At 42.7% G+C, this 23253-nt stretch overlaps 1 protein-coding gene across 3 annotated transcripts in view; it reads right to left on the bottom strand.

The window, feature by feature from the left end:
• The window catches only part of SPIDR (scaffold protein involved in DNA repair), a 279388-nt gene extending 259506 nt beyond the window's left edge, over positions 1-19882 (bottom strand). For all 3 annotated transcript variants that reach the window (XM_025265438.3, XM_044928779.2, XM_044928780.2), the window contains exon 1: positions 19745-19882. In XM_025265438.3, coding sequence (XP_025121223.3) covers positions 19745-19777 — 33 coding nt within the window. In that variant the 5' untranslated portion in view covers positions 19778-19882. The remainder of the gene's footprint in view (positions 1-19744) is intronic.
• Positions 19883-23253: the final 3371 nt, after the last annotated feature.

Genomic DNA, 23253 nt, shown 5'->3' with positions numbered 1-23253 from the left:
CAATAATCAAGACAATGCATTTGGCAAAGAGACAGACATGTAGATGACTAGACTGCTTCAGAAACCCAGAAGTAAAAACTAAAGTGCAATTGGTTTCTGACAAACACGCAAAAGCAATTCAGTGGAGAAAGGAATAGACTTTCAGTAAATGGTACTGGACAACAGAACATCCATAGACCAAAAAATTAAAAAAAAAAAAAAAACACCCTAAACTGCTCACCTTATATGAAAATTAACCTAGACTTTATGGGAAAACCATGTGAACTTTTTGTCCAATCTGTCACAAACTTAAACATAAAATATTAAATGACAAAGCTGTTTGTGGAAAAAAAAAAAAAAAAAAAACAGAAAATCTTTAGGTTCTATGGCTAGGCATAGAGTTTTTATAAATTTTATAGCAAAAGCACACACTATCAAATGGACATGGTAAAAATTTTAAAATGTTGCTCTGACAGAAGATATTTGGTAACAATATGTCCAACAAGGGACTAATATCTAGAATATTTTTAAAACATTCAAAATTCAGCAATATAAAAAAAAAATTGATTTAAAAATGGGTAAAAGACAAAACGTGGTCCACTTGAGACTGAAATGGCAGTCCACTCCAGTATTCTTGCCTGGGAAATCCCATGGAAAGAGGAGCCTGGCAGGCTAAGGTCCATGGAGTCACAAAGACACTACTTAGCTTCTAAACAACAGCAAAAGACATGAACAGATATTTTGCAAAGAAGATACACAGATGGTAAATAAGCACATAAAAACACATTCAACATCACTAGCCATCATGGCAATACAAAGTCAAGTCACAATGAGTTATCTGCACACACCTATAAAAATAGCTAAAATAAAGTTGTGATGGACAGACTTTCAGAATAAGAGAATAACAACTCTAAAAACCCATTCCTCCATAAGAGGAATAACAATAGTGGCAAAAAATAATCAAAGTTTAATTTTTCAAAACTTTGGAAATTAACCACAGGCTCATAATCTGAATAGCATTCATTCTAAAAAACAGCTTAATATCAGCAACAACAGTGAACTTTTGGTGTTTTAACTTGCCTTCATCTCATGCCCCCTCTTTAGCTCCATGCCAGCCTTGAAAAACAGCAGCCTCACAGCCCAGGTAGCTGTGTAGACTGATAGCCCAGCAGCCATTGGAGAGAGCAAACTGCGCTTGCAGCTGTCAAAAGGCTGGTTCCTCAGAGTACTGTCCCTACCTGAACTGCCCAGCAGCTAGGGGGGGGGGGGGGGGGGGGGGGGGAGCGGGGGGGGGGGCACTACTCACAGAAATTACCATAATTTGCTCTAACTCAGAGCTCACTCAGTGGGAAACCCCTACTATCAGAGCATTTGTTTAAAACAATTAACAGCAATTAATTAATATTATAGCTGCCTGAAACAGCAACAGTGGATTAAGAAACCACACTGATAAAAAATACTAAAGAAAGAATATCTGAAGAATGAGATGTCCATAGGCAGCACTGAAGATCTGACACCTTCCAGAGGATCTGGAACTACTTGTGTTTGCAGGGCTGTGTGTATGCCCAGGAAACCCTGAGAAGACCCTAGTAGCTCAGGATTGAGGCCCTGCACAGAGTTACATGCAAAGCGTGAGAGTGTGTGCTCAATTGTGTATAACTCTTTGCAATCTCATGGACCCGGCTACTCTGTCCATGGAATTTTCCAGGCAAGAACACTGGAAAGTCAAAGTGTTAGTCACTCAGTCATGTCTGACTCTTTGTGATCCCAGGGAGGGTAGCCCGCCTGGCCCTCCGTCCATGGAATTCTCCATGCAAGAATGCTGGAGTAGGTAGCCATTCCCTTCTCCAAGGGATCTTTCTGACCCAGGGATCTAACTCATGTCTCCTGCAATGCAGCCAGATTCTTTACAGTCTGAGCCACCAGGAAAGCCCCATAGGAAAGATAAGTTTCATTAAAATAGGCAAGAGGTTTGAATAGTCATTCACAATGGTGGTGGTTTAGTCACTAAGTCATGTCTTACCCTTGCGACCCACGGACAGTAGCCTGCCAGGCTCCTCTGTCCACGGTATTCTCCAGGCAAGAATACTGGAGTGGGTTATCATTTCCTTCTCCAGGGGATCTTCCCTGACCCAAGAATCTCCTGCATTGCAGGCAGATTCTTTAACGTTAACCACCGCGAGCCCTAAGAATACTGGAGTGGGTTGCCTTTTTCTCCTCCAGGGGATAGTCGGTTATAAATTGCCAGAGTACAGAAAGCATGTATCAACACACAGAGAGTTCCTCAGTAAGAATGATGGACTTATTGGCTCAAAGCATTTAAAGAAATCTCTATCCAATAACTCATAGACAAGTAAACTAACAATGGAGTGTCTTCAGCAGCTACACATGACAGAAAATTTTCCTCGGATTTTTGGCATTTACCTCAAACAGCCACTAATACTACATTTTAAGCAGTCTGTGGGTCCAGGTTCACAAGACACGGGTTGGGACTGCAAGGCTCCTTTAACTCCAGCTCAAGGCAATGGCAATCTTCTCCTTGCCCCTTAATGGACCCACCTCCTGGAGGCAGCAGGAAAAGCTGCAGGTACCCCTTTTCCTAGGGGAAATATGAACATCATAAAACTGGTCTAGGCAGGTCATCTCAAGCACTGGCAGGCTGGTTCTTTTCCACTAGTGCCACCTGGGAATCCCTAAACAAAACAAATAGCAATAACAAACCAAAAATATCCTCTGGGGAGGGGGTGGGAGTACTCAATGTGCAGAGTGGTCACATTATATTTTAAATGTCTGGTTTTCAACAAAAAATTGTGAGACACATGAAGAAATAGGATGCAGTCAAGAAAAATTGTACCTGAGGGAGGCCAGAAGTTGGATGCACTAGACAAAAACTTTAAAATAGTTCTGTAAATATGCTCAAAGAAAAAAAAAAGTAAATTGTCTTAAAACGTTAAAAGAAAACACCTCAGCAAATAGAGAATATAAAGCCATAACAATTATTCTTTAGAAAAAAAGGGGAAAAAAAACACAACAATAAAATAGAAATTCAAGATTTAAATAGTACAATAACTGAAATAAGATCTCAAGTGGGGCTCTATAGCAGATTTGTGCTAGCAGAAAAAAAAAGTCATCAACCTTTAATATAGGAAAATTGAGCATATCCGAGGTGAAAAACAGAAAGAAAATAGAATGAAGAAAAATGAACAGAACCTCAGAGACCTGTGGGATGCCATCAGGTAAGAAAATGAAAGCAGTAGAAACAGTATTTCAAGAAATACAGACCAAAATCTTCCCAAATTTGATGAGCTATTAAATATATACCCAAGAAACTCAAAAAACTCTTGAGGATAAACTCAAAGAGACCAACTATAAACACACTGTGTCAACTGAAAGACAAAGAGAAATCATATAAGCAACAAGAGAAAAACGACTCACCATGTAAAACGACCCTTAGTAAGATTAACAGCTAACTACCCACAAGAAATCATGAAGAGCCTTCAAACAAACAGCAGCAGAATACATTCTTCTCACACACAGAGGAAAACTCCTAGACAGAACAAGCTTCCATACACTGTAAAGGAGTGAGATCATATTATTACTATTCGTAAGACAATAATGGCAGAAAGTGAAGAAGAACTAAAGAGCCTCTTGACGAAAGTGAAAGAGGAGAGTGAAAAAGTTGGCTTAAAGCTAAACATTCAGAAAACGAAGATCATGACATCCGGTCCCATCACTTCATGGCAAATAGATGGGGAAACAGTGGAAACAGTGTCAGACTTTATTTTTCTGGGCTCCAAAATCACTACAGATGGTAACTGCAGCCATGAAATTAAAAGACACTTACTCCTTGGAAGGAAAGTTATGACCAACCTAGACAGCATATTAAAAAGCAGAGACATTACATTGTCAACAAAGGTCCATCTAGTCAAGGCTATGGTTTTCTCAGTGGTCATGTGTGGATGTGACAGTTGGACTGTGAAGAAAGCTGCTGCTGCTGCTAAGTCGCTTCAGTCATGTCCAACTCTGTGCGACCCCATGATGGCAGCCCATCAGGCTCCGCCGTCCCTGGGATTCTCCAGGCAAGCATCAACTAATTGATGCTTTTGAACTGTGGTGCTGGAGAAGACTCTTGAGAGTCCCTTGGACTGCAAGGAGATCCAACCAGTCCATCCTAAAGGAGATCAGTCCTGGGTGTTCATTGGTAGGACTGATGTTGAAGCTGAAACTCCAATACTTTAGCCACCTGATGCGAAGAGCTGACTCATTTGAAAAGACCCCAATGCTGGGAAAGATTGAGGGCAGGAGGAGAAGGGGACGACAGAGGGTGAGATGGTCGGATGGCATCACTGACTCAAAGTACATGGGTTTGGGAGAACTCCGGGAGTTGGTGAAGGACAGGGAGGCCTGGCGTGCTGTGGTTCATGGGGTCGCAGAGCCGGACACGACTGAGCGACTGAACTGAACTGAAGACAATAATACAATTAAATTAACAACAGAAATAAAACTGCAAAGATCACAAAAATATGGAAATTAAACAAAAGATTCCTAAATACCCATTGGATCAAAGACAGAATCACAAGAAAAATTAGAAGACACTATGAGAAAAATGAAAAACTAAAATAGATAAAACTTGTGGATGTAGAAAAAGCAGCGTTTACAGAGAAATTTATAGCCCTAAATACCTATTTTTTAAAAAGAAGGCCTTAAAGTAACAGCTTAACCTTTCATCTTAGAAAACTAGGAAAAAAGAGCAAGTAATACAAAACAAGCTGAAAGAAGGAAATGAGAACAATTAGGCAGAAATAAAATAGGAAACAGAACAATAAAGAATATAAATATAACTAAAAGTTGATTCCTTGAAAAGACCAAACTGACAAATCTTGAGACTTCCCTGTGGTCCTGTGGCTAAGACTCTGTGCTCCCAATGCAGGGGACCCAAGTTCAATCCCTGGTCAAAGAATTAGATCCTGCATGTCTCAACTAAAGATTCCTTGCAGCCAAATAAATAAACAAAAATAAATATGAAAAACATTTTTAAAAACCAACAAAACTTTAGCTAAACTGACAAGAAAAAATAGGGACAGAGAGAAGATTCAAACTGCAAAAATAAGAAATGAAAGAAGAGAAGCACTACCAAATTAAGGGTTATATAAAACACTATAAGATTATTCAAAATCACTGCAGATGGTGACTGAAGCTATGAAATTAAAAGATGCCTACTCCTTGGAAGAAAAGCTATGACCAACCTAGACAGCATATTAAAAAGCAAAGACATTACTTTGCCAACACAGGTCCATCTAGTCAAAGCTATGGTTTTTCCAGTGGTCATGTATGGATGTGAGAGTTGGACCATAAAGAAACCTGAGCAGCAAAGAACTGATGCTTTTGAACTGTGGTGTTGGAGAAGACTCTTGAGAGTCCCTTGGACAGCAAGGAGATGCAACCAGTCAATCCTAAAGGAAATCAGTCCTGAATATTCATTGGAAGGACTGAGGCTGAAGCTGAAACTACAATCCTTTGGCCACCTGATGCGAAGAACTGACTCTTTAGAAAAGACCCTGAGGCTGAGAAAGACTGAAGGCAGGAGAAGAAGGAGACAACAGAAGATGAGATGGTTGGATGGCATCACCAACTCGATGGACATGAGTTTGAGCAAGCTCCAGGAGTTGGTGATGGACAGGGAAGCCTGGCATGCTGCAGTTCATGGGGTTGCAAAGAGTTGGATACGACTGAGAGACTGACTGACAAGAGAGAAACATGAAAAAGCCACATGCTGAAAATATGGATAACTACCACACAGCAGACAATCTCCTAGAAAGACACAACCAGCAAAACTGACTCAAGGAAAAATAAAAAACTGAACAGACATAACAAATGGATTGAATGAGTAATTTAGAAGCTTACCCCAAAGAAAAGCAAGGCTCACATGCCTATGCTGATAATTTATACCAAACATGTAAAAACCCATTAATAGCAATGCTTCATAAACTCCTAATTCATACTATGAAATCCAATATCCTTATAACAAAACCAAAGACATCACAAAAAAACTACGGGCCATTATTACTTATGAATACAGATGCAAAAATCCTCAACAAAATACTAACATACTGAATCCAGCAGCATATACAAAGGAATATACACAGTGACCAATAGGGATCTTCCCCCTAGCAATGCAAGATTGATGCCACATCCAAAACCAATCAATATACTGTATCAATATAATCAAAGGGAAAAAAAAAAAAACAGGATCAACAGGAAAACAACTTACAAAAGCCAACATCCTTCCATGATATTAGCGTTCTAAATAGAACTCAGAGAGCATCATACACAATAACACAATAATAAAATACTGAATGCTTTCTCCTTAGGATAAGGATCAAGAAAAGGATGCCAGCCCTCACCACTTACATTCAAGATTGTACTAGAGGTTCTGGTCATGGCAATTAGGAAAGGAGAAGAAATAAAAGACATTCAAATTGGAAAGGAAGAAGTAAAACCACCTCAGAATATTCAGAGATAATACAGTCATCCCTGGGACTTCCCAAGTGGTACACTGACAAAGAATCCATCTGCTAATGCAGGAGATGCAAGAGAAGAGGGTTCGAGGCCTAAGTTGGGAAGATCCCCTGGAGGAGGAAATGGCAACCCACTCCAGTATTCTTGCCTGGAAAATCCCATGGACAGAAGAACCTGGTGGGTTTGAAAGAGTCAAACATGACTGAGCACACTAAAGTCAAAAGAAGGCAATGAAAAGTACTGACAAGCATGGGAAAAATTAGAATCCTCATTCCGTGCTGGTGAGACTATAAAACATGTGAACTAACAAAACATGGTCCACTGGAGAAGGGAACGGCAAACCACTTCAGTATTCTTGCCTTGAGAACCCTATGAACAGCATGAAAAGGCAAAAACACAGGACACTGAAAGATGAACGCCCCAGGCCGGTAGGTGCCCAATATGCTATTGGAGACGAGTGGAGAAATAGCCCCAGAAACAACGGAGAGGCTGAACCAAAGTGAAAACAGCGCCCAGCTGTGGATGTGACTGGTGATGGAAGTAAAACCCAATGCTATAAAGAACAATATTGCATAGGAAGCTGGAATGTCAGGTCCATGAATTAAGGTAAATTGGAAGTGGCCAAGCAGGAGACGGCAAGAGTGAACATTGACATTTCAGAAATCTGTGAGCTAAAATGGACCGGAATGGGCAAATTTAATTCAGCTAACCATTATATCTACTACTGTGGGCATGAATCCTTTAGAAGAAATAAAATAGCCCTCATAGTCAACAAAAGAGTCTGTAATGCAGTGCTTGGCTACAATCTCGAAAACAACAGAATGATCTCTGTTTCCAAAGCAAACCATTCAATATCACAGTAATCCAAGTCTATGCCCCAACCACTAATGCTGAAGAACATGAAGTTGAACAGTCCAATGAAGACCTACAAGACCTTCTAGAAATAACAGCAAAAAAGATGTGCTTTTCATGATAGGGGACTGGAATGCAAAAGTAGGAAGTCAAGAGATACTTGGAGTAACAGGCAAATTTGGCCTGGGGGTACAAAATGAAGGAGTGCGAAGGTTGACAGAGTTTTGTCAAGCAAACACACAGTTCATAGCAAACACCCTCTTCCAACAACACACGAGACAACTCTACACATGGACATCACCAGATAGTCAATACCGAAATCAGATTGATTATATTTTTTGCAGCCGAAAATGGAGAACCCCTATACATTCAGCAAAACAAGACTAGGAGCTGACTGGCTCAGATCATGAACTCATTGCCAAATTCAGACTTAAACTGAAGAAATTAGGGAAAACCACTAGACGGTAACACCTAAATCAAAACCCGTATGACTATACAGTAGAAGTGACAAATAGACTCAAGGTATTAGTTTGAGTAAATTCCAGGAGTTGGTGATGGACAGGGAGGCCGGGCATGCTGCAGTCCATGGGGTTGCAAAAAGTCGGACAGGACTGAGCAACTGAACTGAACTGAACTGATTAGATCTGATAGACAGAGTCCCTGAAGAACTATGGGTGGAGTTCGTGATATTTGTACTGAAGACAGTGATCAAAACCATCCCCAAGAAAAAGAAAGGCAAAATGGTTGTTGGAGGAGGCTGTACAAGTAGCTGAGAGAAGAAGCTAAAGGCAAAGGAGAAAAGGAAAGATATACCCATCTGAATACACAGTTCCAAAGAACAGCAAGGAGAGATAAGAAAGCCTTCCTCAGTGATCAATACAAAAAAAAAAAAAAAAAAGAGGAAAACAATAGAATGGGATAGACTAGAGACCTCTTCAAGAAAGTATAAAATACCATGGGAACATTTCATGCAAAGATTAGCATAATAAAGGACAGAAATAGAATGGACCTAAGAGAAACAGAAGATACTAAGAAAAGGTGGCAAGAATACACAGAAAAGCTATCTAAAAAGATCTTAATGACCCAGATAACCACGATGGTGTTCACATAGAGCCAGACATCATGGAGTACAAAGTCAGGTGGGCCTTAGGAAGCATCACTATGAACAAAGCTAGTGGAGGTGGTGGAATTCCAGCTGAGTTGGAATTTAACATAGAAGTTAAATAAGCAGGGTGACAATATACAGCCTTGACATACTCCTTTCCCAAATTAGAACCAGTCCGTTGTTCCATGTCCAGTTCTGACTGTTGCTTCTTGACCTGTATACAGATTTCTCAGGAGACAGGTCAGATAGTCTGGTATTCCCATTCTTTAGGAATTTTCCACAGTCTGTTGTGATCCACACGTTAGCATAATCAATGAAGCAGATGTTTTTCTGGAACTCTCTTGCTTTTTCTATGATCCAACGGATGTTGGCAATTTGATCTCTGATTGCTTTGCCTTTTCTAAATCCAGCTTGAACATCTGGAAGTTCTCAATTCATGTACTGTTGAACCCTGGCTCAGAGAATTTTGAGCATTACTTTGCTAGTGTGTGAGATGAGTGCAGTTGTGCAGTAGTTTGAACATTCTTTGGCATTGCCTTTCTTTGGGATTGGAATGAAAGCTGACCTTTTCCAGTCTGTGGCCACTGCTGAGTTTTCCAAATTTGCTGGCATATTGAGTGCAGCATTCTCAAGCATCATCTTTCAGGATTTGAAATGGCTCAGCTGGAATTCCATCATCTCCACTAGCTTTGTTCATAGTGATGCTTCCTAAGGCCCACCTGACTTAGGACTCCAGAATGTCTGGCTCTAGGTGAGTGATCACACCATCGTGGTTATTTAAGAGCTTTTTTTATAGTTCTTCTGTGTATTCTTGCCACCTTTTCTTAATATCTTCTTCTGTTAGGTCCATACCATTTCTGTCCTTTATTGTGCCCATCTTTGCATGAAATGTTCCCTTGGTATCTCTAATTTTCTTTAAAAGATCTCTAGTCTTTCCCATTCTATTGTTTTTCCCCTATTTATTTGCATTGATTGCGTATCTCTCCTTGCTATTCTTTGAAACTCTGCATTCAGATGGACACATCTTTCCTATTCTCCTTTGCCTTTAGCTTCTTGGTACGTTTATAACCAAGGTAAATGAAAACTTTCATCTTCACAAAAATTGGTACACAAATGATCATGGTAGCATTATTCCAAACCGCCAAAATATGTAAATACTGCAATAGCCACAAAATGAATGGATTTAATGTTGTATACCTTCCAATGAAAAAATATTAAATCACAGAGGGGAATGAAGTACTGATACATTCTCCAACAATGGATGAACCTTTAAAATAGTAGGCTAAGCGTAAGAGGTTGATCTCAAGAGACCAAGTGTTATTCCATTTATAGGAAATTTCCAGAGTAGGTAAATCCATACAGATGGAAGTTTGCTTAGTGGTTGCCAGGGGATGGGGAAGGAGAGAATGTGGAATGATTACTAACAGCTGTGGAGTTTCTTTTTAGAGTGATGAAAATATTCTATAGTTAAAAATATATACACAACTCTGTGAATATACTAAAAAAAAAAAACAAACCCACTGAATTACATACTTTCAAAACACGAATTTATGACCTATGAAATTGATACAATCACTCATACATTTAAGTGTAGTATTGTACAGCCACTCTAGAAAAGTTTGCTGATTTCTTATAAAATTAAACATCCAATTATGATATGAACCAGCAATTACACTCCTGGGCATTTATCTTAGAGAAATAAAACCCTATGTTTCCACAAAAATCCATACACAAGTGTTGACAGCAGCTTCATTCTAACAGCCAGAAACTGTAAACAGACCAGTCATGTTTCAACAGTAAAATGCTAAGTAAACTGCTGTACATCCATTGGAAGGATTACTACTCAGCAATAAAAATGCCCAAACCACTGATATACACAACTTGGATAAGACTCTTATACTGAGTGGGAAAAAAGTAACAAAAATAATGTCAAAAGGTTATAAATTAAATGACTCCTTCCCTGTAACATTTTTGAAATGACAAAAAATGTAGAGTAATGACTGTCAGGAGTTGGGGTGGGAGGTATTGGAAGGGAGTGGGTGTATTAGAACAGGAACATTTGTGCTGGTGCAACTGTTCAGTATCTTGACTGTGGTAGTTGATACATGAACCTACACATGTCACAAAACTGTACAGAACTAAACACACACACGATACATACACAGACACACATCTAGGGAGATTTGAATAAGGCAGTCGGATTGTATTCAGGTCAATATATTGGTGGTGATACTGTACTACAGTTCTGCACAGTGTCACCAACGGGGCAAACTGGATAAAGAATAGATGAGATCTCTGTTATTCTTTACAACTGTATGTGCTTCTACAAATATCGCAGTTTTAAAGACAGACTGCCTACAGGGTCAGGACTAAGTGGAGAAAAGACCAGGGCAATGATTTCTAGTTTTCATGAGAAATTTTTTCATACTACTTTATCTTATCTATGTATGCTTGATTTAAAAGAAAATATTTTTCCTTTACACAAGGGATGTATGTGAAGTACCTGTCATATGAAAAGTCTTCAGTGAATTTTAGGGGCTTCCCTGGTGGCTCAGAGGTTAAAGCGTCTGCCTCTAATGCAGGAGACCTGGGTTCGATCCCTGGGTCGGGAAGATCCCCTGGAGAAGGAACTGGCAACCCACTCCAGTATTCTTGCCTGGAGAATCCCATGGAAGGAGGAGTCTGGTGGGCTCCAGTCCATGGGGCCACAAAGAGTTAGACACGACTGAGCGACTTAACTTTAACTTTTCTTCCATGTTAAGGATAAGAAAACCTCCAGACCAAGAAATTAGGACTAAGCAGCCTAATTCTAAGCAGAACTACTAGTAAGTCATCCAATGGCATTACCAAGGGCTAAAACTGGAACCATAACGTACACACACAAAGATAACTATAAGAGAATCTCTCACCATCACTGAACAACTTTAAAACTAAGCCCTCTTCCTATTCCTTGTCCAACAAGTTGAGTCAACAATCTCAGGGAAAGTTAAAGGCAAAACAGTAGAGGATTCACAACAGTATCTAAAAGATACTTTCATTATCATGGTGTTTTATTAATTGCTTTCATTATCACTAACAGTAATTGAACACTTATATGCTCAGTATATCATTTCATGCATTCTCATCATTTAACCCTCATACCAACCTTGCAAGGCAGGTATTATCCCCATTTTATAGACAAAGAAGCTACAACTTAGAAATGCTGGGTATATTGTGCTGGTCAGAGAGCTAGTAAGCAACATGTCAGGATTTTCTTCCATGTATGTCTAATTCCCAGAAATAAAGATTCTAGCCAATCCGCATTATCTCACTTTAACAAAACTGTCCCTCATAAAGGTACATACCAGCATCTGGGCTTCTGACTAGGTTGAATACCTGGGAATTCACTGGGACCTCTGAGTCTCAAGCCCAATCACACTGTCATCACCAGCCTCCCTAGTCATGAAGGCTCTTCTGCCACTCTGCACTCATGGCCAACGACTTCAGGGTGGCCTCTCAAGTGTTAGGACTCCTACCCTTCTACCAGTTCACTTCACCAGTCACCAACCCACAGGGCTAGCATAAAAAGACGTGAAAAGAGAGCGACCCTTTTCATATTTTCTTATTACTTGTCCTTGATCAATGCTGGTAAACACTGTTTCCATTCTCTACTCCTCTACTCTTACACACACACACTTACATATACACAAGTTCCACACTCAGGCTTGCCTTTACCTCTCCATGTCACCATCATAGCTCTGATTGTCTCATCTTCCCAAAGGGTAAAATGAGCCACCATGAAACTCAGCAGACCTCTCATCTACTGAGCTCTCCTACTCCCCAGCAGTCCCAGAGGAAAAATGCTCCTGTTACCCAAAGCTGACTCCTTTCAGTAATACAACAGAAGCCAGGTCCTTACTTTCCCCTTGGCTCCTCCCCTCCGGCTTCAAAGAAGCCATGTTTCTCTTTCTTAAAAAAACGAAAAACTCTCTGAAATGACAGGTACACTTCATTTAATTAATAATCACTATGTCCTTGACATTAAACAAGAAGCACCAGAAATAAGGTTTTGTAATGAGGACCCAAAAGATTAGAGGAGGAGGGTATTATCAGAAAGATCTCTTTTATGATCTGACCAAGATACAGGTTTTCTTTCAGTGGGAAACAGAAGTGGGACACCCAGGATTGAGTCTGAGGGGGCAAAAGGAACTGTGAGAGTGAGGGTAGGATCAGGGATTCTCAGGAGGCAAGCAACTGATAAAGGGTTTGTGGTCATTCGTGGCTACTTAGCAAGGAAAGAACACAAAGCATAAAGGAAATAAGAGTCATAGTACTTGAAAGGACAGTAAGAGTGGCTAAGGCAAGAGAAAAGGAAGAAGTAAAATACTCTGCAACTGACTGCCCTAAGCTCTCCCTGGGCCTTAAGTTTCATGTATCTGTGTATCCTAACATCAGGTTAAGAAACAACTAACTCTCCTCAAGCTTCCCATTTTTCACAGGTTCAACTTTTGAGTCAACTCTGACTCCTCCCTCTTCATCTTTCAAGAGATTTCAGGTGCTTAAATCTCATATTCCTTTTTTTAAATCTATCTACTCAGTCCTTTCCCAATACTATTTCCAATTTTACCATGTTAGTTCAGGCCCATATCAACTTTCCTTTTAAGAGTCCAGAAAGATTTATATATCTTGCTAAAAATCATATAATTAGTTAGTTGGAGAGCTGAGGCTAGTACCGAAGTCTTCTGACCAGATTATTTCCCCAATCTGCAATATTTGCATATCTTCGTGACCCAGATAACCATGATGGTGTGATCACTCACCTAGAACCAGGCATCCTGGAATGCGAAGTCAAGTGGGCCTTAGAAAGCATCACTATGAACAAAGCTAGTGGAGGTGATAGAATTACAGATTTTCAAATTTCAGATTTCAAATTGAAATTTCAAATCCTAAAAGAAGATGCTGTGAAAGCACTTCACTCAATATGCCAGCAAATCTGGAAAACTCAGTAGTGGCCAAAAGACTAGAAAAAGGTCACTTTTCATTCCAATCCCAAAGAAAGTCAATGCCAAAGAATGCTCAAACTACCGCACAATTGCACTCATCTTCCACACTAGCAAAGTAATGCTCAAAATTCTCCAAGCGAGGCTTCAACAGTATGTGAACCGTGACCTTCCAGATGTTCAAGCTGAATTTAGAAAAGGCAGAGGAAACAGAGATCACATTGCCAAGGTCCACTGGATCACCAAAAAAGCAAGAGAGTTCCAGAAAAACATTTATTTTTGCCTTATTGACTACGCTAAAGCCTTTGACTGTGAGGATCACAATAAACTGTGGAAAATTCTTCAAGAGATGGGAATACCAGACCACCTGGCCTGCCTCTTGAGAAACCTATATGCAGGTCAGGAAGCAACAGTTAGAACTGGACTTGGAACAACAGACTGGTTCCAAATAGGAAAAGGAGTACGTCAAGGCGGTATATTGTCACCCTGCTTATTTAACTTCTATGCAGAGTACATCATGAGAAATGCTGGGCTGGAAGAAGTACAAGCTGGAATCAAGATTGCCAGGAGAAATATCAATAACCTCAGATATGCAGATGACACCACCCTTATGGCAGAAAGTGAAGAGGAACTCAAAAGCCTCTTGATGAAAGTGAAAGTGGAAAATGAAAAAGTTGGCTGAAAGCTCTACATTCAGAAAACTAAGATCATGGCATCTGGTCCCATCACTTCATGGCAAATAGATGGGGAAACAGTGGAAGCAGTGTCAGACTTTATTTTTGGGGGCTCCAAAATCACTGCAAATGGTGACTGCAGCCATGAAATTAAAAGACGCTTACTCCTTGGAAGAAAAGTTATGACCAACCTAGATAGCATATTCAAAAGCAGAGACATCACTTTACCAACAAAGGCCTGTCTAGTCAAAGCTATGGTTTTCCCAGTAGTCATGTATGGATGTGAGAGTTGAACTATAAAGAAAGCTGAGTGCCAAAGAATTGATGCTTTTGAACTGTGGTGTTGGAGAAGACTCTTAAGAGTCCCTTGGAAAGCAAGGAGATCCAACCAGTCCATCCTAAAGGAAATCAGTCCTGAATATTCATTGGAAGGACTGATGCTGAAGCTGAAATTCCAATACTTTGGCCACCTGATGTGAAGAACCGACTCATTGGAAAGACCCTGATGCTGGGAAAGATTGAAGGCAGGAGGATAAAGGGATGACAGAGGATGAGATGGCTGAATGGCATCAGTAACACGATGGACATGAGTTTGAGTAAGCTCTGGGAGTTGGTGATGGACAGGGAAGCCTGGTGTGTTGCAGTCCATGGGGTCACAAAGAGTCAGATACAACTGAGCTTCTGAACTGACTGACTGCAGCCCAAAATAAAACTATTATGCAGTCAATAAGAAGTAAAATGATGCTTAAGCAAAGGAATGTGAGTGTGTGCTCACTCATGTCCAACTTTTTGCCACCTCATGGACTGTAGCCCACCAGGCTCCTCTGTCCATGGGATTCTCCAAGCAAGAATACTGGAATGGGTTGCCATTTCCTTCTCCAAAGGATCTTCATGACCCAGGGACTGACCCTGCATCTCTTTGGTCCCCCGCATTGGCAGAGGGATTCTTTACCACTAGTGCCACCTGGGAAGCACAGGAATTATACATATTTAATTATACATAATTAAAGTGGTTCCTATGGGAAAGGATCTCAGAAGATGGAATGGGAGTACGCTACCTGGTACACACAAACACTCCATGCATAAAGTATTTACTCTGTACCCAATCTAGGAAGAAATGAAAAAAAAAAAAAAAGAAAAAATCCTGGAGCAAAACTATCCTGATAGCCAGTCTCTAAGATAGCATCCTATGATCCCCCACTTGGTGTTCACAACCTCTACAGTTCCCTCTCACACTATCAGTTTGATCTATGTGATTAACAGAAAAGATGATATGTCACTTCAGAAATTATGTTATTAAAGACACCAGGGTCTCTTAGAAAGAAAGCCAGTTACCATGTCATGAGCTGCCTTATGGAAGTGGCAAGGAACTGACACTTACCAAGAAGTACACGCATGAGCTTAGAAACAGATTCTCCAGCTGTGATGACCCTTGGCTCCAACTTGTGGGACACCCTGAACTAGAACCACACAGCTGAACCATTCCCAATCCCTGACCTTCAGAAACTATATCAGAAAATCAACATTTTTTAAGCTGCTTTGGTTTTGAGTCAAATCTGTTATATGAACAATAGTTAATTAATACAACTTAAAAAAAATGATAAGGTCTCGAAAACTAATAGAATGACTAGGGGAAAAAGTGAGTATCAGGTCAAAAACACGAATATTTCTAAGTGAAGATGTAGTGTAATTGCCTGACATTAATCATTTGATTGCCAAGTGGCATCCACTTCAGAAGTCCAACCTGAATAAAAGTATCCCGCAGGACTGGCCACAGCAGCATGGTCTGTTCCTGGTCAGCTGTACTCCAAAACAACAAGGCAAAGACTAGCCTGCCTCCACACATGAAGGTCCCGATTTGAAAAAGCCCTGGTAACCTACATAAATGACCGTCTGAGTGACCCTACTTCTCCATTCCTGCACCCTAATCCCTGCTGCTTTAAACTAGCCAATGAAGAGAGAGCACACGAAATTCTAGACACCTAGCCCTCAGACCCTAATAAAGACAGACCCAGGTGCACCCCCCTCTCTCCCTCTGTGTCTCTCTCTGCCTCTGACCTCACTGTGCAGCCCCTGGGTGTACCACATACCCTTCAGGATCTGTGAGCAATGAATCTTGTTTCTCAGAGTCCCCTGATGGTTTCTGCTGAAGTGCATCCTGAGGTCATAATTAGAATGGTTGGTTCAGCCACGAACCTGGAGGGGGTGGGGTGGGGTAGGGGAGGCCTTTGGAACACACCAGAGTAACCCTGGCCAGAGTGCTTCAACTGTTTCCACAGCCACTCACCTGTGTGCAGAGGGTTCGAGAAGAAAGAAATGAGAAAACTGTAGAAGAAGCCTTAGAGGAAGCAGTTAGTACCAGATGTCTGTGCATTACCAAAGTAACCAGAATAAACCAAAACCTAACAGCTGGAAAGCTACATTAAACATGCCTTCCCAGTCCCATTAGACTAGTGGCCTTTCTCCAAAGCACCTTATAAACAGTTTCCCTTCACAGGGAGAACACCCCAAATTGGAGCCAAAGCTCCCCAGGCTGGACAAGGCCAAAAGGCCCCGGAGGGGACTCTGATATAAGGCTGTTCTGGGGAAATAGTTATTTGAGCACTTAATTTACAAAGGAGAGTTGTGTCTATCAGAAAGTCAATCAACTAGAAAGTCAATCAACTTGTTCCCTACTGTCACAATTACCGGAGGCTACTGTAGGGAAAATTAGAAAGGGATGCCTCAAGTTCAGGGGAGCCCCTGGGCCTGTTTATTATCAGTGTTCCTCTCCTTCTGCTTACCAGATTGTTTAACTGTGAGCCATTCGGGGGCCATTGCTCTTCTGATCTTAACATATCTAATATATGTCCCAAAGATCTTTCCTTGTGACAGATGAAATATTTCCCATTTTTATAAGTTTTATAACATCAAAACACAAAAGACGCACACAAATTCCAACAAAAATGGTATGAACAGATTCTAGCATCGATGCATACAGATCAATCGATTCCCAAATCAGGTAAATAAATTTAACTTACAAAACAAATGAACTAATTTCAACTAGGCTGCTGCTGCTGCTGCTGCTGCTGCTGCATCGCTTTAGTCGTGTCCGACTCTGTGCAACCCCATAGACGGCAGCCCACCAGGCTTCCCGTCCCTGGGATTCTCCAGGCAAGAACACTGGAGTGGGTTGCCATTTCCTTCTCCAATGCATGAAAGTGAAAAGTGAAAGTGACGTCGCTCAGTCATGTCCAACTCTAGCGACCCCATGGACTGCAGCCTACCAGGTTCCTCCATTCATGGGATTTTCTAGGCAAAAGTACTGGAGTGGGGTGCCATTGCCTTCTCCGTCAACTAGGCTACCCAACCCTAAAAGACCTAGCTCCCCAATGAACCAGTTCCAGCTGAACCAATTCCCAAATCAGATAAAGAAATTTACCCTAATCAACAAATAAGCTAATTCAAACTAGGGTGGGCTTGCCCCACAAGAACTAGTTCCCCAGTGAACCGGTTCAGGGTAGCGTCCAACACTTCCCTTCTCCAACAGGGCACCCCAACCAAACTGGCTTGTTCCATGAAGGAAAAGCCCAACTTGAGAGGAAAATACGTTCCCGGACACTGGAGCAACTTATCCTCCAAAATCGAGCCCATCACTCTTAACAAAAAAGAACACATAAAACAAGTGGACCAACTGAACCCACTACCGAATTGGGTAGACTTACAGAGGGAAGGCAATCAAGGCTTCAGTGGACAGCGCAAGGGTAACTGAGGTGTCAGGGGACAGCGGGAAAGAAGTAGAAGCTTCAGAGGACAGCGATCAGGAGGTGGCAACAAAAGTAACAGATTCCAAAACAAAGGCCAGAAGTGGAGTTTTAATAACGCATTTGGACAGTAACTCGAAGTAGAGGATTTATTTGGCAAAAACAGAACTATGTTCAGCAATGTGGAACTGAACATTATTTTTCATACAAAGTTAAAAGCACATTGTATTTCCTTCCTGACCACTTGCCCAGTCCCCATCTCTTCGAGAGAGAAAAAGCTTCATCTAAATTATTTCATCTGATTGATGACTGTCATTTATAACTTTATTGCTACTTCCATCTTGGGTATTCTTTTGAAAAGGTGTATGGATTCATTACATATTCTAATGTATTGTTTATAGATTATAAGATAAAGTCAAGCATGTATCTGCTGCTGCTACTGCTGCTCCTAAGTCGCTTCAGTCGTGTTCGACTCTGTGTGACCCCATAGACGGCAGCCCACCAGGCTCCCCCGTCCCTGGGATTCTCCAGGCAAGAACACTGGAGTGGGTTGCCATTTCCTTCTCCAGTGCATGAAAGTGAAAAGTGAAAGTGAAGTCGCTCAGTCGTGTCCGACTCTTAGCGACCCCATGGACTGCAGCCTACCAGGCTCCTCCATCCATGGGATTTTCCAGGCAAAAGTACTGGAGTGGGGTGCCATTGCCTTCTCCATGTATCTGCTAATACTTTTTAAAGTAACCTGTCTTTATACTTAGAAATGTCTCTTAATAGTAGGCTTTCCTGGTGGCTCAGATGGTAAAGACTCTCCTACAATGCAGGATCCCTGGGTCAGGAAGATCACTTGGAGAAGGAAATGGCAACCCACTCCAGTAATCTTGCCTGGAGAATTCCATGAACAGAGGAGCCTGGCAGGCTACAGTCCATGGGGTTGCAAAGAGTCAGGCATGACTGAGCAACTATCACTCATTCACACTATAAACAAAATCAAGTCCATCAACTCTAGAAGTTTATCAGTTCCTTGTCTCAACTGCCAAGAGCCGGGGGCAGCTGGTGCCGCATCGGGGAATCTTGAAGGAAAGAACCTTAGGACAGTTCTAGCAGCTGCTAGGGTCTTGCCCCAGTGTTCCCTGACCAGGGCCAGCGAGCCCCAAGCAGCTAGGCTCCCGGCTGGCTTGCCAAACTGTTACTGAATCCTTGCTCTCTCTGCTCTCCTAACAGGCTGGTGAATTCCAGAGAGGAGGTGTTGAGGAAAGGAAACACACTTTATTCGGAAAGCAGCTGAGGAGACGATCGCAGGCTAGCACCTCAAAATAACCATTTTCTCGGGGTCTAGATGCCAGGTTCTTTTATAGATCAGAGATGGGCAGAGGTGAGGAAGCAAAGTAAAAAGGCCATTAATCTTGCACACATCTCCTAGAAAAGCAGGGGATGTGTTAATTTCTTCCTCCCTGCCATCTACAGGTAGGCAGGGTTCTGAACAAAGGCACTTTAGTTAACAGTCAGGTAGAGGGGCAGGATTCTCTGAGGCAAGGTATTAAGTATGATTATAATAACAAAAGCAACAAAAAGCAAGTCACAGAAACAATTCCAACATGGAGTAAGAACTGGCTTCTTCTCTACAACCGGGGCAGGAGAGGCATCGCAGCAGGGACGAAGGTCTCCCAGACCCCCGACACCGCTGTCATGGTTCGACCAGGCAGAAACCCTGAACACCAGCGAGGCTCCTGCCATATCGTTGCTCCAAGGCAGAGACCCTCGCTCTCCAGGAAGGCGGCCAGACGCAGGCGGCGTCCATTCCACAAACTTCCACCAGCCCAGAGCCCGCCACACGTGCCTCGCAGATACTCCAACATACGAGACCAGGGAGACCGCGCCCACAAGCCCACAGCCTACCTTGGGGCCTCGAGACTGACCCCCACCCGGCATCTCCCGGCGCTCCCCCTCCTCAAGGATGCACCGCCCTCTGAAGGCACCGGAAGGCCGTGAGTCGCAGAACCAACTCGGCGCGCGGGGCCGCACAGCGTGCTGCGATTGGCGGACATTCGGGTAGGGGGCGGGGCTTCCTCGGACGCACCGCCCTACCGGCGCGAGCGTTGCGATTGGCAGATGCTCCGGCTGGAGGCGGGGCTTCTCCGGCGCACCGCTCCTCCCGGCGCGCCGCCTTGCCCTGCATTTGGATGCTTCTGGACTGGAATGCAAAAGTAGGAAGTCAAGAAACACCTGGAGTAACAGGCAAATTTGGCCTTGGAATACGGAATGAAGCAGGGCAAAGACTAATAGAGTTTTACCAAGAAAATGCACTGGTCATAGCAAACACCCTCTTCCAACAACACAAGAGAAGACTCTACACTTGGACATCACCAGATGGTCAACACTGAAATCAGACTGATTATATTCTTTGCAGCCAAAGATGGAGAAGCTCTATACAGTCAACAAAAACAAGACCAGGAGCTGACTGTGGCGCAGATCATGAACTCCTTATTGCCAAATTCAGACTGAAATTGAAGGGAAAACCACTAGACCATTCAGGTATGACCTAAATCAAATCCCTTATGATTATACAGTGGAAGTGAGAAATAGATTTAAGGGACTAGATCTGATAGATAGAGTGCCTGATGAACTATGGACGGAGGTTCATGACATTGTACAGGAGACAGGGATCAAGACCATCCTCATGGAAAAGAAATGCAAAAAAGCAAAATGGCTGTCTGAGGAGGCCTTACAAATAGCTGTGAAAAGAAGAGAAGCAAAAAGCAAAGGAGAAAAGGAAAGATATAAGCATCTGAATGCAGAGTTCCAAAGAATAGCAAGAAGAGATAAGAAAGCCTTCCTCAGTGATCAATGCAAAGAAATAGAGGAAAACAACAGAATGGGGAAGACTAGAGATCTCTTCAAGAAAATTAGAGATACCAAGGGAACATTTCATGCAAAGATGGGCTCGATAAAGGACACAAATGGTATGGACCTAACAGAAGCAGAAGATATTAAGAAGAGGTGGCAGGAATACACAGAAGACCTGTACAAAAAGGATCTTCATGACCAAGATAATCACAATGGTGTGATCACTCACCTAGAGCCAGACATTCTGGAATGTGAAGTCAAGTGGGCCTTAGAAAGGATCACTACGAACAAAGCTAGTGGAGGTGATGAAATTCCAGTTGAGCTATTTCAAATCCTGAAAGATGATGCTGTTAAAGTGCTGCACTCACTATGCCAGCAAATTTGGAAAACTCAGCAGTGGCCACAGGACTGGAAAAGGTCAGTTTTCATTCCAATCCCGAAGAAAGGCAATGCCAAAGAATGCTCAAACTACCGCACAATTGCACTCATCTTACACGCTAGTAAAGTGATGCTCAAAATTCTCCAAGCCAGGCTTCAGCAATACGTGAACCGTGAACTTCCAGATGTTCAAGCTGGTTTTAGAAAAGGCAGAGGAACCAGAGATCAAATTGCCAACATCCACTGGATCATGGAAAAAGCAAGAGAGTTCCAGAAGAACATCTATTTCTGCTTTATTGACTATGCCAAAGCCTTTGACTGTGAGGATCACAATAAACTGTGGAAAATTCTTCAAGAGATGGGAATACCAGACCACCTGACCTGCCTCTTGAGAAACCTATATGCAGGTCAGGAAGCAACAGTTAGAACTGGACTTGGAACAACAGACTGGTTCCAAATAGGAAAAGGAGTACGTCAAGGCGGTATATTGTCACCCTGCTTATTTAACTTCTATGCAGAGTACATCATGAGAAATGCTGGGCTGGAAGAAGTACAAGCTGGAATCAAGATTGCCAGGAGAAATATCAATAACCTCAGATATGCAGATGACACCACCCTTATGGCAGAAAGTGAAGAGGAACTCAAAAGCCTCTTGATGAAAGTGAAAGTGGAAAATGAAAAAGTTGGCTGAAAGCTCTACATTCAGAAAACTAAGATCATGGCATCTGGTCCCATCACTTCATGGCAAATAGATGGGGAAACAGTGGAAGCAGTGTCAGACTTTATTTTTGGGGGCTCCAAAATCACTGCAAATGGTGACTGCAGCCATGGAATTAAAAGACACTTACTCCTTGGAAGAAAAGTTATGACCAACCTAGATAGCATATTCAAAAGCAGAGACATTACTTTGCCAACAAAGGTCCATCTAGTCAACGCTATGGTTTTTCCAGTGGTCATGTATGGATGTGAGAGTTGGACTGTGAAGAAAGCTGAGTGCCGAGGAATTGATGCTTTTGAACTGTGGTGTTGGAGAAGACTCTTGAGAGTCCCTTGGACTGCAAGGAGATCCAACCAGTCCATTCTGAAGGAGATCAGCCCTGGGATTTCTTTGGAAGCAATGATGCTAAAGCTGAAACTCCAGTACTTTGGCTACCTCATGCGAAGAGTTGACTCTTTGGAAAAGACTCTGATGCTGGGAGGGATTGGGGGCAGGAGGAGAAGGGGACGACAGAGGATGAGATGGCTGGATGGCATCACCGACTCGATGGACGTGAGTCTATGTGAACTCCGGGAGTTGGTGATGGACAGGGAGGCCTAGCGTGCTGCGATTCAGGGGGTGGCAAAGAGTCGGACACGACTGAGCAACTGAACTGAACTGAACTGATGGGGGCGGGGCGGGGAGGGGGCGGCGAGGCGTGGTTTTCCTGCTACTCACGCCCCCTGGCGCTGACCTGAACTGTGGCGTCTGGGAACCGGCAAGGGCAACAGATCCCGGGACGGATTTTCTGCGCTGCGGCCCCAACCTGTGGCTGAACCCGGATTAACGGAGCACGCGCAGCGTCGCGGTCGGCTCCTGGCCAGGGAGCTGCTGAAAAGCCCGCGAGGGGTTTTCCAAATAAAGCTCGTCCGGGGTGTGCTTTGTCAGGCAAGGACCGACATTAATAATAAGGACAGAAATTAAAAATAAATGATAACCCCAAGTGGGCTATGAATTCAGCAAGCGGTACTTAGGGAATGGTTGTAGCCGTGGGTACCCGGAGATAGGGGTCTTATTGCCCCATCTGCCGAGGCGGAGGCAGGGGTGTGGTTGGGGGGGCTTAGTATCCAAAGCTGGAGAAGGCAATGGCACCCCACTCCAGTACTCTTGCCTGGAAAATCCCATGGACGGAGGTGCCTGAAAGGCTGCAGTCCATAGGGTCACTGAGGGTCGGACACGACTGAGCGACTTCACTTTTCACTTTGACTTTTCATTTTCATGCATTGGAGAAGGAAATGGCAACCCACCTCAGTGTTCTTGCCTGCAGAATCCCAGGGACGGGTGAGCCTGGTGGGCTGCCGTCTATGGGGTTGCACAGAGTCGGATACGACTGAAGCGACTTAGCAGCAGCAGCAGTATCCAGAGCAGTTTTCAAGTTCAGAGACGCCAGAATCCCCGGGGACCTGCTACAGCCCGTGACTGGGTC

This window comes from Bubalus bubalis, chromosome 15 (assembly GCF_019923935.1).
Source record: "Bubalus bubalis isolate 160015118507 breed Murrah chromosome 15, NDDB_SH_1, whole genome shotgun sequence".
In the NCBI taxonomy this organism is placed as follows: Eukaryota; Metazoa; Chordata; class Mammalia; order Artiodactyla; family Bovidae; genus Bubalus; species Bubalus bubalis.
This window is presented reverse-complemented; position numbering and strand designations above follow the sequence as displayed.